Genomic DNA, 14,572 nt, shown 5'->3' on the forward strand with positions numbered 1-14,572 from the left:
AAAAGCTCATGAACAGAGTGGCGGGCGTCACGAGCATACGCCTTGTCACTGAATCAACAACTGAGGGAGCGTTACACACTGTAAACAACGATTACTATGTCTTAGAACATATACAATACGTGTTGAGAGAAACTGACATAGCGAGGACTTTGTGGAAGTGCCTCTTCAAATCGACTTTGCGGACCATATGATACATTCAACTGAACTCTACTACGCGTTTGGGTTATTTATGCATTCATACTATCGGAAGACTATCTATCTACCTCCACTCCCCCACCAATCCAAATGACGGAGACTCACCCTTGAGCCCTTCTCTCAGACACCAACCACATACTACCGCACTATACTTACCTTTATACCTACCTCACACCGACACTGACCTCTAACCAGCATGACCAAACCTCTTCCTCGGATCGTAACGCTCAATCTCTCCACGAGCAGTCCGGCTCGCCTTCGGTTTCGCTCTCGATTTTGTCACCTTGTCATCCTCCACCTTTTTCTCTGGCTTCTTTGGCTCTGCTTCTGCTATGCTCTCCTTCGTAGTAGCTGAATGCTCGTGCGGCCGACTCTCGGTTCTACCCGTGGAACGTGCTGCAAACATCTTTTCTCGGCGTCGTGCCTCCACTTCTCGTGCGAGTGCATATCGATCCACCGATGCAGCTGGCTCAGCCTGTTTGCTTCCCACTTTGGGGCGTGCGACGCTGACCTCTTGTTGTGATTCGTCGCGACGGCGGCGGCGGCGCTGCTTGTCCCTTTCCTCTTCTCGGCGACGAGACTCTTCCTCTTGAGCTCGCTTCTTCTCTTCGATCTCCAATCTCCGTTCGTTTTTTGCTTCACGCGCTCGTTGCATCTCGGCTTCCTCTTGTTGACGACGCTTTGCCACCTTTTCGTTGGTGATCTGTTCCGCTCGCCGTATCTCGGTTTCTTCCTGTTGACGATGCTTCTCTCGCTTTTCGTCGGTAATTTGCTTCGCTCGCTCCATTCGCCTGGCGTCTTCCTTCTTGCGTGCAAGGACTGTCTCGTCCGAGTCACTTGAGCGTTGTGCTTGCTTCTCCGTTTCTTTCTGATTTGTTGCGTCAATCTTAGCAAGACCATCTGTTGGGCCTGCCTGGCGCGGCTGCGACTCTGTCATGTGGAGTCGGCGCCTCTCTTTGTATGAGCTCTCAGACGGTTGTCTGGCGCTGCTTCTTGCTCTAAAATCATTTCCATCGCGTTCGGCAACTGGAGATCGGCTTCGCCGTCTGGGCTCCCGATCTCTTCGTGAACTGCGGGAGGGGCGATCATCCTCGAAGTGATGTTGGCCTTCGCGGGGTCGACTTGGAGAGATAGACCGACCACAGTGTCGTTTCGCCTCCCCAGGAGCTTCGTTGCGTTGTGCGCATTCGATACTGGCAGTCGACGCGTCATTGTGCGCGACACTGCCATCTTTGTCTTGTACAAAACGGCCTGTCTTAGTATCCGTTCTGACAGGGGGAGGATCGGTGTGAGTGGCTGACGACTTGAAGCGCTTTAGCGGTCTGGTAATTACTTCAGGCTCGCATTGGTCGACAGACTTTCTCTTCTTGCTTATATTAGAAGGCGATCGAGATAACGTGACTGAGTTTGTGTCATTCGACATTGTGGCGTCGTGAACAATGTACTCATCCGCAAATCTCTCGTCGCCAAACACCATTACGGTCCCCTCATTGCTTCCAATGACGGCAGACCCCTCTTTTTGTCCCTCCGTAGAGTCCCGCTCGCTTGTCTCCGAGCTCCTTCTCTTCTGTTGCTTTTGTTCCTGACCACTATCCCTGTCCGCGTCTTGCTTTCTGATTTCTTTGGGGATGAGTTGAACGTAGCCGTAATCTTCAATGGACGGTGGATCGGACTTCTCACTCGGTATGTAAGGTTCGACAGTTCGAATGCGCTGAGGAGTGCTCCCATTGGCATTGGCGTCGTGTTGTTTGAGTGAGGGCGGCGTTGGTGGTGGCGTAAGACTTGAAGCTGCGCTGAAGGTGTACTCCCTTGCTTTCACGTCAACCCCAACCTCTGTCTCTGGAGTCCCACTATTCGAGAGTTGCGTGGGATGGGTGATAGTGGAGCGCGGCTCGATCTCTTCGCCGTAGATGTTGGGTAGGGAAAGGCCGTCAACATTCGCGTTGGCCGCGTTGCCTTGGTGATCAAACTGAACACTGGTGTCGAGCTGCTCTGAGTGTACGATGTAGTCGTCTCTTGTTTCCGACCAGACCTTGTATCCTGCCGACAGAGCTGCGTCGCGCTGTTTGTTGACTAACAGCGATGCCTTGACCTTTGCTTTTAGAAGATCCTTCTTGCATTGCGCTACATCCTTGGTCTGAAACGATGAGGTGACATAGTTTGCACGCCTATTGGAAACGTCTGGAGCGGGGAATGGCGCGCTCTGAACGACGTCGTGCGCTGATGGTCCCGGCTTGTAGCGACCAAGTGCGGCAGATCCAATTTTGCTGACGAGCTCCTGGTGTGTAGGCTCGCGATCGTAGATCTTGCGGAAACCATCGGCATTGCTTGGTGGAAATGTTTGTATACCAGCACTGCGGTACAAGACGCGTCCTTGAGTAGCTACCTTGGCTGTCGACGGGACCGTCGCATGTTCCGACGGCCGAGACTCGCCCTGTTTAATCGATGTAGCAGCACTAGGAAGCCCGCTTCCTGGTAGAGTAGCTGCGCTGGTAAACGTGTCGTAGGGAGTTGTCTCGGCTGCGACGGCGCCGATATCAGAAGTGGTGTTGATATGTTCCAGAACCTGCTGCAGGCGTGCGTCGGCGGCGGGTGCTCGTTCAGTCATGACTGGTGATGTGGATACCGCGGACACGTGAAGATAGTTGGTCTGCGGACGTTGACAAGTGATGTCGCAATATGTGGTAATGCAAGTCGGTGGAAGGTGCAAACGTAGGATCAGGGTCCAGCTGGACAATAGCAGCTAGCGCGGAACCAAGTCGAAAATTGCGTGCGTCAAACACCTCGTGAATCCGACGTCTCAATAAAAGTGAATACATGTTTCCCGAATAAGAATGTGTCTGAACCCTTACCCCCTCCATTGTTACATTGTTTCGATGACATTATGTGAATAATTCCTCGTCCAAATTGGCGTCCAGATCCGCGAAGACAGATCAAGACGTATACTTTCCCGCACATTATCCCAGCTCCTATCGTAGGATGTTTGCGATCATGGGTACAGGATTATACTCAAGTAATCGCTCCAGTACGGTGCATTGGTGGTGAGATGGCTCTTTCGATATCAACGTCCTCATCACACAGCCACCTCGTGAACTTTGTAGGACTGAAGTCGCCAGTGTGTGCCTCTTCCGAGACCTCTCCGACGTTGAAGTCTTGCGAATGCATCATGCGCAGCGCGGGTCATACCACCCAGGGAACGATCTGGTATGTGTACTCTGCGTTGAACGGCCGCGGTGGGGAGAGGCAAATGAAACCGATGAGGGTTAAAGGATGTTAGAAGGTCCTGGGGTTATGAAGTGCTTGTGCTCCATTGCTTTGTTTTCTTTCGTTTTTGTTCCCACCCTCGTGTTTGAGAGACACACAGTGTATTGGGTGAGTACGTGTTCCTGCTCTGGCACTCACGTAAAGTTGCCGTGATTAGTTATGGCAACACAGATCGCCGTTACCGTCAAGCTGCCAATGGTCGGAGGGAAACACTTCTGCTTTGGTAAGCGGAGTCTGAATTTTGACGATTTGTGCATCCGTTGAAAGATTGAAGCTTCCATTGGACCGAGAGTCGCTTCCCCGTCTCTGCGGGGTGGGTATCGATCTCAATGTAGCATGACTTGCGAGATGCACGTATGCTGCTTGGCCAAAAGACGCGTAGGCGTGTCGTAATTCCAGGGCAATCGAAGATGCCAAGTTGGTGAACCGTTGACAAGCCTCGATCGCAAGGCGACTAGCAAGCGACGTTAGCTATAGCGCTGAGCTTGGAAATGTCGATGAGCTGCGGTCATCACTCGGTCGGCTGTGCTGCGGGCCGTGGTGAAACGCTCCTGGGGTGCATTGCGCAAGCATCGTCAACATGCCACAAGCCTACTTGGCGTCATAGATACAGAGGATCGACTCGTACGAACGTCCAATGGCAGGTGGGATGGTGAAGGGTACGATATACGAATGAGCGAGTGAAAATGAGAGCAGCACGTGGATGCGCGAAGAACGGTTCGCGCGAGGCTGACTTGACCAAGAATAGCGGATAAGCGGGGCAGATCAGCGTCATTGGGCAGCGGCTCCCGGCGCAGTTGCAGGGATGTGCGTACAGCCTCATGGGAGACGCGTATCCGGTCGACCAGCCATAACATGTCCACGCCGCCGCCGCACATCCACTAACCTGCCAGCTCATCGTTCGTTCCAGGCACCTGGTCGCATCACAAACCACACGCAGTATATAGACGGGTATAACATGACGCAATGTTAGACGAGAACCTCCCCAGTACGTGTTCCCAGCTTCCCGGGCCAATCGCCATATCCATAGTGGTAGTGGTACTAACCACTGTCTAGCCTTCTTTCTCAAGGCCTCGACCGACAAGCTCAAGCACCACGAATCCTTCTACTTCACCCAGAACGGCTCCGAGCCCGAGGCGCAATATGCCCTCCACCACGTCGACCCAGCCTCCCACGAGGCGAAGAACACATACGCCGTAGCCTTGTTCGACTCGCGCAACCCCGAGGTGCTATACGGCGAAGTGCTTGCGAAGCCGGGATGGTCGCACCCGACATTGTCCCAGGAGGAGATTCGCAGGAATGGCGGAGTGCCGCCCCCGCCCCAGCCCATCTACCCCACCGAATTCGCTATCCAACTCTACAACCCCGACTCGCGCGTTGTCGTTAAGCACTCGACAGCGAAGTGGAGCAGCACCGTTAGCTGGGAGTTCAGCATACCCCAGGTCACCTTCAGAACCCCGAGCAACTCAACTCTCGATCGTAGCCTTGCGGACCCGGGCAGCGATGCGAACACGCCCAAAGTCAACTTTGCCTGGCGAAAGGAGGGCAGGCTGGGCAAAGACATGACATGCTACATGACGGGCAAATCGACCGATCCCACTGGCAAGAAGGTCAAGAAGAGCAAGGAACCGGATATCGCCGTTGCCCTGTTCTCTGGCCTGAAGGAGCTTACAATCATGGAGTCCAACCTCTACCGCGTCGAGATTGAGGACTACAAGGGGCTGGAGGTAGCTTTGCTCATCGGGGCCGCTGTGATACGCGATCTATTTTTCAGCGATCTGAACGACCAGTTCCACATCAACGCCAACATTCGAAAGAATAGCGCTGGTGTGCGCGCGAGGAAGGGCTCATCGCCGCTCGAGGGCCCGAATATCACAGCACCAGTTATGACACCACAGCCTCCTCCACCGCCAGCCTACACCCCTTCATCGTCGCAATACCCACCCGAGAAGGTTGCCCTTCAGCCTGCTGGCGGTGCTGGCGCGAACGCACAAGTACCTCCACCGTCATACACCAGCAACAACAATGCCGCCAAGCGCTCTTCACTTCCACCGCTAGCTACCAACCAGGCCCGACCCAGCCAGCCTCCACAACCCGTCCAACCTCAGCGACCTGTTCAACAGCAGCGCCCGCCTCAACCGCAGCGCCCAACACAACAACGCCAGCCGGGGCCAAGGTTAGATCCACGAGCACAATGGGAATTGGACGCTGAGACTGCGCGATTGAAGGCACAAGTGGAGGCCGAGGCACGTGAGCAGAAGCGACAAGAAGAAGCAAACCGGAAAGCTCGGCGCAGACAGGAGGAAGAACAAGAGCGCAAAACGCTGCAGTTCCTTGAGCAGGAGCGAAAGCAGAAGGAACGCGAAGAGAAAGAGCGACGCCGGAAGCAAGCCGAGATCGACAAGGAGACAGAACGCTTGAAGAAGCAGTTCGGAGACCAGTCCAACCTCCTCCAGCGCCCATCCCCACAGCCCCAGCGACACTCCTCACCCCTCGTACAGGGCGGATGGCAAAACCAGCGACCGAGTCCCGCACCCCACCCTGCACCCGTTCCCGCACAACCCCCGCGCATGCAGCAACCCCAAGGTGTGTACCTGCAAGCACCTGTACAACATCGGCCCGCAGCTAGTCAGAGCAGCTTCTTCAGCAATGGACTACCCAAGCCGGTTGCCAAGGCTAAGAAGAGCTTCTGGGGCCTGAGAACACAGAGTGAGAGCAATGCCGAGAAGATCAAGAAGAAGAAAAGTAGTATGTTTTGATGAATGGTTTTTTTGGCGCTGGGGTCATGGCATTGGGTATGGCATTGGGTATGGCATTGGGTATGGAGTTTTTGATTCGTGAGTCTTTATGATACCAGACCTTGCAATACAGTCATGTTCATATTCAAGCTTCTTGTTGCTTGTGCGTTCGTGTTGATCTGCGGTACCTAGATGCCATGCAATAATTTGGGCTTTACCTCATTGGTGCTAGTGTTCCCGCGACTTCTACACTCATCTTGGAACCACCCCACGCCACGTCCAACACCAGCTTCCCGTCTCTCCAATCTTACATCAATTACATTCACCTAAAGTTCAGCCATGAAGGTGCCTAAACCCGTGCCATCATCTCATCTCCTCATCCCTTCAGCTCGACGTTGCCCGCTCCTCCGCGAAGCGAGCAAACCTTGCCAAGACATAAACTTGCTCACTTGAGCACATTATCCTGGGGTCCGTATGCAGGGTCGCAGCTATAGCTCGCGCCACAACATGTTCGCTACAACCAGCTACAATCATGAGTGGATGCGTGCACACCGGTTCCAGACTCCTCGACCAAGAATATCACGTCTGATTGGATCTTACATCTTTCCCAATGCCGTGGTCGCGGTTAGGCGAGGAAAGGCTTCTTCGTGCTTGCTTGGCAGCGGAACAGAGGCATCTGATTTCCGCTAGCACGACAGGCATGTAGGTAGAATAGCATGCGGAGACGAGGGAGAGGAAGGTGTGTTGGAGGTTGGGGTGGGTATAAAGGGTTTGGCAGCTGCATGTCAGATGCTGTGTGCTGATTTAGAGAACGGTTCTCTTTTCCCATCCGAAGTCTTTTGGCTTTCGCATCTCCTCGTCTTTACATCTATAACTGAACTTTATCCCAGCATTACCTTCTAGCTGTTACTTCAATCATGTTGTCCACCACCCTCCTCACAGTCGCCGCCTTCGCCGCGGGCGCAAACGCTCACTTCCGCCTTCTCGCACCCACATGGCGCGGTAGCTCTTTTGAAGAACCAGCGAGCCAATGGATCTACCCATGCGCCAATGTGAACGAAACAACTGACATGGCGAACCGTACGCATCCCATTCCTATTTCTTTCCCCCAACATCCTGCCTACCCATCCCAAACCCCTCCCATACCTTCTTATCCCCCAATCTCCGCCTTTCAACCCACTAACCCCCCCTTAGGAACTCTCTGGCCCCCCACCGGCGGCTCCACGATAATAAACGGATCCCACACCTCAGCCCTCACCTCCGTGAACCTAGCCCTCGGCAGCAACGCCACGAACTTCAACATTACCTTGCTGGAAATGTTCAACCAAACCGGCGCAGGCTTGTTCTGCATGAAGGAAACCGGGAAAGCGAATCTAGAAGAAGGGTTTAAAGCGGCGGGGTATAGTGGACTGGATGATGAGCGGATTAATGGGTTGATGGCTACCGTGCAGGTTATTCAGTTGGGGCATAGTGGGAGTGCTTTGTATAATGTGAGTTCTGGTCTTCTGTTGTTGCAGGGAGGAGAGAGTGTGGGGAGGTGGTGGAGATGATGGCAGGGGAGAAGCTAACAGGTGACAGTGCGCGGATATCATGTTCAACGCTACGGCGGAGTTGCTGTCGGATGATCAGTGCCAGAATGGGACGGATGTTAGTGGTGTGGCGATTGCGAATGTGGGTTCTGCGACGGAAGAAGGGGGGGATGCGGCGGCGTCGCCTGCGCCGACTGGTGCGGCGGGGAGACTTAGTCCTGTTGTGGGAAGCGGGATGGTTGCGGCGGTTTTGGCTTGGGCGTTGTTGTAGGAGGTTGGGAGAGATGCGGCTGTGGAGTGTGGATGGGCGGATGATGATACCTACGACCGTGTTGTTAACGCGCACTACGCTTGTTCTCCAGGTGCATTTAATGTCTTTTTCTTCATGAGCCCCCGTCTCCATTCTCATCTTCTTCCTCATTCTCCCCCACCTCTTCACCTTCCTCATCTGGTAGTTCGTACTCTTGCGGCACTTCATCTTGCGCCGGTGTCTCAGGCTGTTCTTCCTCCGAGCTAGATTCACCCTCTGTCATACCCGGATTACCGTCACGTGTCGATCTTTCGCATTGTGTACATGACTCGGCGTTCTCTTCGTTGGGCCAGCGACACACTTCACATGTCCATTGGGGCATCTTGGTTATGATGCTGGGGTGGAATATGGTGGAAGTATGTAAGACGTTGTAGGTGACTGCTAGAGTGCACGCGTGTAGGTGTCATGGTGAAGCGGTCCATGGAAGGACGCTGTTCACTTTGCTTGCACAATGCTCATTGTTAGGGATGCGTGTGTGGGTACTGCGTGAATGCTTTGGCATTGTTAGCGCTGCACAAAGGGTTTGAGGGTATGCGCGCGTCAATGGAATGGAATGACATGGACGCGAGCGTGAACTCTAAAGTATGCTGTCGTGTGGTCATGCACGCTGTTGGCATGGTGAAGGCTGTCTCTTCAACCTTTCTAACAACCAACGGGGTTGAAGTGCGCAATCACTGGCCTCAACGATTGTGTGAAATGACGATGAGAGAGATGGTCCTGTTTGCTCGTGTGGAATGAGAATGAACATTATCGGACCAGCGGCGGTTCCAGTAGCAACCCGGAGAAGTGAAACTAAATCATCTGATATCTGTGAATGCATCAGTTGCACTCATCACGTCACCCCGTTTACTTCCATCTCTTCTTCTTAAAACCTAAGCAGCCTTGACAACTCTGCACTCTCTACCATATAGCGGTACAACCCACCACTGAGCCTCAACATCTGCCCTTTCAACACATATCAACATAATTGTGAGCACGTAATGTCGACGCCTGATGTTCCAGTCTCAAGTGGCACGAACGCATACGTAGTACCGTCATACATACCAAAAGGCGCACCAAGAGGCCCAGCTGCCATGCGAGTGTCTCGTCCAACTCAAGACGAAGCCCATGATGAGATCGACGACTGGTTAGAGTCTGGACTACAGTCGTATACAGAAGAAGGCCAGCGCATGCGTGATGCTGCGAACGGCGTCCATCTGACAAAACGTTCGACCGTGCTACCCAGCGCTACCGATCTGGGTACTAGACGTGAAGAGCCCGAACAAGCTTCACCGCCTCCTGCTTACCCTGAAGAGACTGCCCCAGCGCTCGATGAAGATAACGCGATCGTTCCCGCCCGCTCACATGAGTCAAGGCAGTTTGGTGGAATCGTCCGTCACATCGCCGTCAGCGGTGACTACAACAACATCCACTTGAACACCGGTACCGGGCAGCAAAACATCGCGCATTACGACTATCGCAAGTATCGAGATGAAGAGAATGTTCAAGATTATCAGGTTGATGTGAACGGCGGCGGCGGCGGCCGCGGTGACGAAGGCTACGATGGTGCGAACGAGGACCGCAACGACCGCGGATTTATTCAGGATGACACCCCAGGGTATCGTTCACCGATAGGCGACCGAGACGATCGAGATTATCGGGGTGACGATCGCTACGATGGAAGGTACGACGGTCGTGATCATCGTCAATATGATGATATCGATGATGGGTACAGCGAGCGTCATGGCCGTCGCAACACGCCTGCACGTGACAGCCGGGCTGGTGCGCGCTACGATGATGACGACGGATACCGAAGTGACGGAGGTTACTATAGCTATAGTGATGAGAGTGAGTACAGTGACTGGTAAATCGAGGGCAGGGCCCAGGTGTGCGCATCTCGTTCAAAGAGACTAGCGTTGGTCGACGGCGGAAGAGCTGTCCGTCTGCACGATATGCGTAAAGGGTTTGGAGGTGCCGAATCATATTGGTCCATAGTGAGATAATTGGATCGGTAATTATTGTAATACAACGCAGATGACCGAAAACCAGTTGATACCTTGGCTTCTTCCACGTGATGTAGGTTGAGGAGGAAGAAGATCGAGAAGGCACTGTCGTGCGACGATGCCGAAGCAAAGGCCACCCCGCTTACGTAATATCGCGCCAAGCGTCATTCACCCGCCATGCATCCTCGCCTGCCTTACCTCTTTTCATCTACAATGAGAACGAATAGAGTGCATCTACAATTGTCACGTCTTCATCTCCAAACGCCACGTCTACAATGCGCGATACCTACATGGATCCAGCATGCCACTATCTATACACATGGCACGCCCCGTGATTGTTGCTCTACCGCGACGGTCTGAAAACGAATGAACCACTTGTCTCCACCCACCTACCTGCATGAAGTCTAAATCCTCAGCGGATGATGGCACTTCAGTCTGGTGCGGTCAGCCTTCCAGGCCTTCTCCGCTTATTACTGGAAGGCGATCCTTCGGAGCTACTTTTCCTCTTCTCTCCAGACATGGCTTCACCGGCACTGGAAGTATCGGCCGCCTTCCTAGGATCGACAACTGATTTGGACGTTTTCGGCCGTGCTTTGAAGAAATAAGCAATCGACTTCTTGCCTCCGCGTGGCGAAACTCTGACAGGGGGATTGGGCTTGACTGTTTCTTTGTTATCGTTCGCATCTGGTACCTTTTCCGGTGGTCGCGAAAACTTGATACCATCCGAGGGCTTCCAAAGATTGACTTCTGGGCCATCGTCTTCTCTGACTCTCGAATCTGGGTTGGGCCCCGAGCCTGGCTTCAGCTCCTTGTCGGCATTTACACCAGTGTCAATTCCTTGAACTACGGAGGATGCAGTCCTTGCGTCTGAACGCTGCCCCTGTAAGCGCTCACGTGTTGCGCGCGTTAGTTTGCCAGCGTCACCTTTCACCACGGCGTCTTTCGACAGGTCTCGGGATGCATCAGTGTCTATAGAACTTTCCGTACGACCTGCCGAACTGGCCGAGCTCAAACGATCCGGACTGTCTTCGACAATAACCTGCTGCGGTAATGGATCCGCAGTAGTCAACGTGCGCCAAGCTCTTATACGGCTGTCGAGCTTGTGTTGCTCGTCTCCAGTGGCCCTGCGGTTCACAGCATCTTTCTCCATGATGATACCGGTATCACAGCTCTGCAGATCGATAGACTCTACGAAATCAATGCAATTCTCGGGAATTCCGAGTTTGCGAGCTTGCTCATGAGCAGCTAGGTAGTCGGTTCTAGCGGCCTGCAAGCTTTTCTTGTCAAGTATCACGTCTCTGAGAAATGCTTTGTTGAACTCTTCCCTGATGCTGTTGGAGGACCTCGAACCATGTTTTACGGCTTTGAGGTATCTGGCTCCTTCTCGATCGTAATTATGGCAATAGTTCTCGCATCGATCCCGGGCCCGGATAAGATCCTTATGACGACGGGAAAGTCTCGCTATAGCACTGAGAACTTCACTATGCAGATCAACAAGTTTTCTCTTATCAAAAGGCGTCTTTGCTTCTGCTCGAAGAGCACTAGGCCGATCATTGCGCTGTTCCGGCCTCTCTTCCCCAACCTCCCGTCGGCTTATTCGGCCTGCCATCTCCTCCCGATTATCCTGGTTCTGACGAGATGAGCTTTGGGTTCTTTGCCTCGGTAGTGCTCGGGCTATCTTTCGTAGAGGCATATGTGCATCTGCCCACACTTGCTTCAACAACTTCTCTACGTCCTGCCAGCGAGCTTTTAATCCAAAATCATTACTGCTCCACTGACCCTCTATTAGCCTCATCGTTTCTTCGGCGATGTTCCGAGCCTCGATTGCGCGTCGACGATGTGATTCCAAATCTCTGTACTCAGCCTGGTCCTCATCTTCAACTTGTCCTTCTCTTCTCAAATTGGCAAGGCGCCTTTCGATTTTAGCCACAGCTTCGGTGTGATCGACTTCTAATATCTTGGCTCGCTCATGTCGTTCCTGCCCTGCCAGGTAGGTCTTATGGCATATCTCAGCGAATTGAAGCGCGCGTTCTAGCGACGTTGCAAGCTCAGGTGACAGTCGGATAGCCAATTTCGATTCTTCCCCCTCTTTGATCGCTATAATAGCGGCGGGCCTACTGGAAATGAGTCTCTCTGGGTCATAATCACCCTTTAGCTGCCAGGGGCTTGCCTCAGCTTGAAGTGGTGAGGCGTTGTCACCAGTTTGGGGTCTTCCAGCAGCGCTTGATGGTGGTTCGCCACCTCTGGCTCTCGAACTCACACTCGTGTTGCTATCGCCTCCATATCTGAGACCTGATCTCCGTGGGCTTGAAGCAGTTGGGTTGTGCCGTACCCGCGATTTGTCACTATTGTAATAGTGATTGGTTATGTTATAGACGTTCATTCTGCGTCTGGATTTGTATATATCGCCCTTTTCTCTCCTTCCGGCGGGATGGAAGTCGGCGGTTGAGTTTTTCTTTTGGCCATGACGCGAACTGGTCCTAGCCATGGCTAACGTAATGTGTGTGTTCAATGATTGAGTGGCTGGGACGATCTTTTGAGACACCTGAAGGCTTATGACGAGGGGAAGGTGTCAGGATGACAGTAGAGTGAGGCCTGCTAACATATCTACAGACAACACTGGACTTGCCGAACGAACAAAGGGCCATTTCTTTGTTGAATTCTCCAAAATCGTCCACACAGCCGGGACCACTAACAGAGTCATTGTTAAAAATTCAGTCATGACGATGCTTGGCTACGATTTACTAAACTGTTGACTTCAGGAAGTGGTTGCTTTCACGGTAGTCTGTGAATAGAGATGCAACACGAAATACGGGTACAACGAGATATATGGTCTGCCATGGAGACCTCGGCCCATGTTGCGATGTAATCGTACGTATCAGTTAACATGTTCGGCAGAGTCTTCTCATCGCGTTCATGTCTTCCTGCGCGCGCCCTGGCTAGATCTTTCACTGCCTGTCCGCTAGCGTGGACCGAGCCTTTCGGGTCATAAGTGGTCGTGCACCGGCTGATAGACTCTGCACCCACCAACGCCTAAGATCAATTGCAAATTGCTAACGGAAGCTTCTCGGCGCGGATACTGCGTCTCCAGAGCGATGCTCAGTGGTAAGTAGCTCACTTCGCTGCAAGCGGCTGTTGCTTTCTTCACATGCTGATGTCCGTATCATCGGCGTAGACGAACCGCATCGACCAGGAGCTATGGCTGACTCCGCTGGTTCTGGTATCTCGCACGTCGCAGATAGTCCCAAACGCGACGCCTTACGGCAGCCCGCACCGCCACGGCAGCGAGATCGCGAGGCACTGTCGACTCCGAACGGAACTCTACCGACCAGTCCATCACGCGACATTCCCGATTCGGCAAAGAAGATAGTAGGCGTCGTTGAGTTCATCGGAGCTACTGGCGCGCGGCCTGCGGCTTCCGCGAAGTGGACGAACGACCAACTTTTCTACGACGACGAAGGCGGAGATATCGGGCTGCCATACGACGAAGATGCTGGTCTGATTAGCAATGATCACGTTAATACATATAGCGACAACGATACATTCGCGTATTCGACTAACGACACGAGAACCGCATGTGGGGCAGCCACGAAGACAGTACCACGTTCCTACGTGGTGGAGGATTACATGTGGGAGGTCAACCCCCCAATGTCTGCACAAAATCGTCGAAACGTTCGCCCTGGGGACATCATCTTGGCACCCGACCCACAACAAGCATATAATCCACGATGCCCAAGCGGTATACCGACACACGATGGTCTGGTGTCTAGCAAGCTTCGTCCCATGACCGTCATGAAAACTCACGAAGACGAAGACAATCTACCAGAATTTGCGACTTGTCTACGCCATTATACGTGGCAAAAGAAAGGTCCCTCTAATTTGATGTCAGTATCCGAACTCAACAAGCTGTTCAAATTGCTCGAACGCGGTAGTTACGAGGAAACAAGTCTCACCGGGAACCGGCCTGTCTATGGATCGTTGTTTAATAGTACCATCGACCCTCAAGCTTACATCCATGGTGATGAGTTGGTGCTAGTACGTCTGACAAACAAAGTTCGCGTCATTGGCGAAATCAACATTTTCGATTGGGCGAGGCTAGACGTCTTCTCCAAACAGCAAGGTGAGCGCTCAGTAGACGCAGTATATGCCCAATACCCGGGACTACGTGAGCAGGCTGAACAGAAAGTCCGCGAGGCTTTCATTCGCGCTCGCGAGCTTCAGGGTGATCATCACAACACTCGAGCTGCTCACAGCCGGGAAAGCCCTGAAGGTATGAACATAATACTCCAACAGAAAGCCATCAGCGACGGGCTATGTGTAAGCTGTACTAACTATTGGAAATTCCAGATCACCGTCGGTTGAATCATACGCCATCATCTGACAGGCGCCGTCGCCATGATACTCGAAGCCGGTCTCCCTCCCCATATCGACACCCGTCCAACCGCCCAGAGCACACAACACGCATGCGATCGCCACGTGCAGGATATCGCGACGACCAGAACTGGGAGGCCAAGCAAGACTATCGTTATGAGAGCTCTCGTGAACGATCGACCT

General features: G+C 53.1%; 5 protein-coding genes across 5 annotated transcripts; 3 read left to right on the forward strand and 2 right to left on the reverse strand.

The window, feature by feature from the left end:
• Positions 1-382: 382 nt before the first annotated feature.
• Positions 383-2,803, reverse strand: J4E79_007072 (uncharacterized protein; the record flags this gene model as incomplete). Its single annotated transcript, XM_049355940.1, has 1 exon — positions 383-2,803. The coding sequence occupies one exon, from the start codon at positions 2,801-2,803 to the stop codon at positions 383-385; it is 2,421 nt and encodes an 806-aa protein (XP_049209394.1).
• A 1,622-nt stretch (positions 2,804-4,425) lies between these two features.
• Positions 4,426-6,218, forward strand: J4E79_007073 (uncharacterized protein; the record flags this gene model as incomplete). The annotated part of the gene is made up of 2 exons (XM_049355941.1): positions 4,426-4,447; positions 4,516-6,218. 2 exons carry the CDS (start codon positions 4,426-4,428, stop codon positions 6,216-6,218), a joined length of 1,725 nt encoding a protein of 574 aa, XP_049209395.1.
• A 2,798-nt stretch (positions 6,219-9,016) lies between these two features.
• Positions 9,017-9,883, forward strand: J4E79_007074 (uncharacterized protein; the record flags this gene model as incomplete). Its single annotated transcript, XM_049355942.1, has 2 exons — positions 9,017-9,699; positions 9,790-9,883. 2 exons carry the CDS (start codon positions 9,017-9,019, stop codon positions 9,881-9,883), a joined length of 777 nt encoding a protein of 258 aa, XP_049209396.1.
• Positions 9,884-10,448: 565 nt separating this feature from the next.
• On the reverse strand, positions 10,449-11,168 carry J4E79_007075 (uncharacterized protein; the record flags this gene model as incomplete). Its single annotated transcript, XM_049355943.1, has 1 exon — positions 10,449-11,168. One exon carries the CDS (start codon positions 11,166-11,168, stop codon positions 10,449-10,451), a length of 720 nt encoding a protein of 239 aa, XP_049209397.1.
• A 2,048-nt stretch (positions 11,169-13,216) lies between these two features.
• On the forward strand, positions 13,217-14,380 carry J4E79_007076 (uncharacterized protein; the record flags this gene model as incomplete). Its single annotated transcript, XM_049355944.1, has 1 exon — positions 13,217-14,380. One exon carries the CDS (start codon positions 13,217-13,219, stop codon positions 14,378-14,380), a length of 1,164 nt encoding a protein of 387 aa, XP_049209398.1.
• Between the last annotated feature and the right edge of the window lie 192 nt (positions 14,381-14,572).

The sequence above is a fragment of the Alternaria viburni genome (assembly GCF_023758015.1).
Source record: "Alternaria viburni strain BMP 2772 chromosome Unknown scaffold_15, whole genome shotgun sequence".
NCBI lineage: Eukaryota > Fungi > Ascomycota > Dothideomycetes > Pleosporales > Pleosporaceae > Alternaria > Alternaria viburni.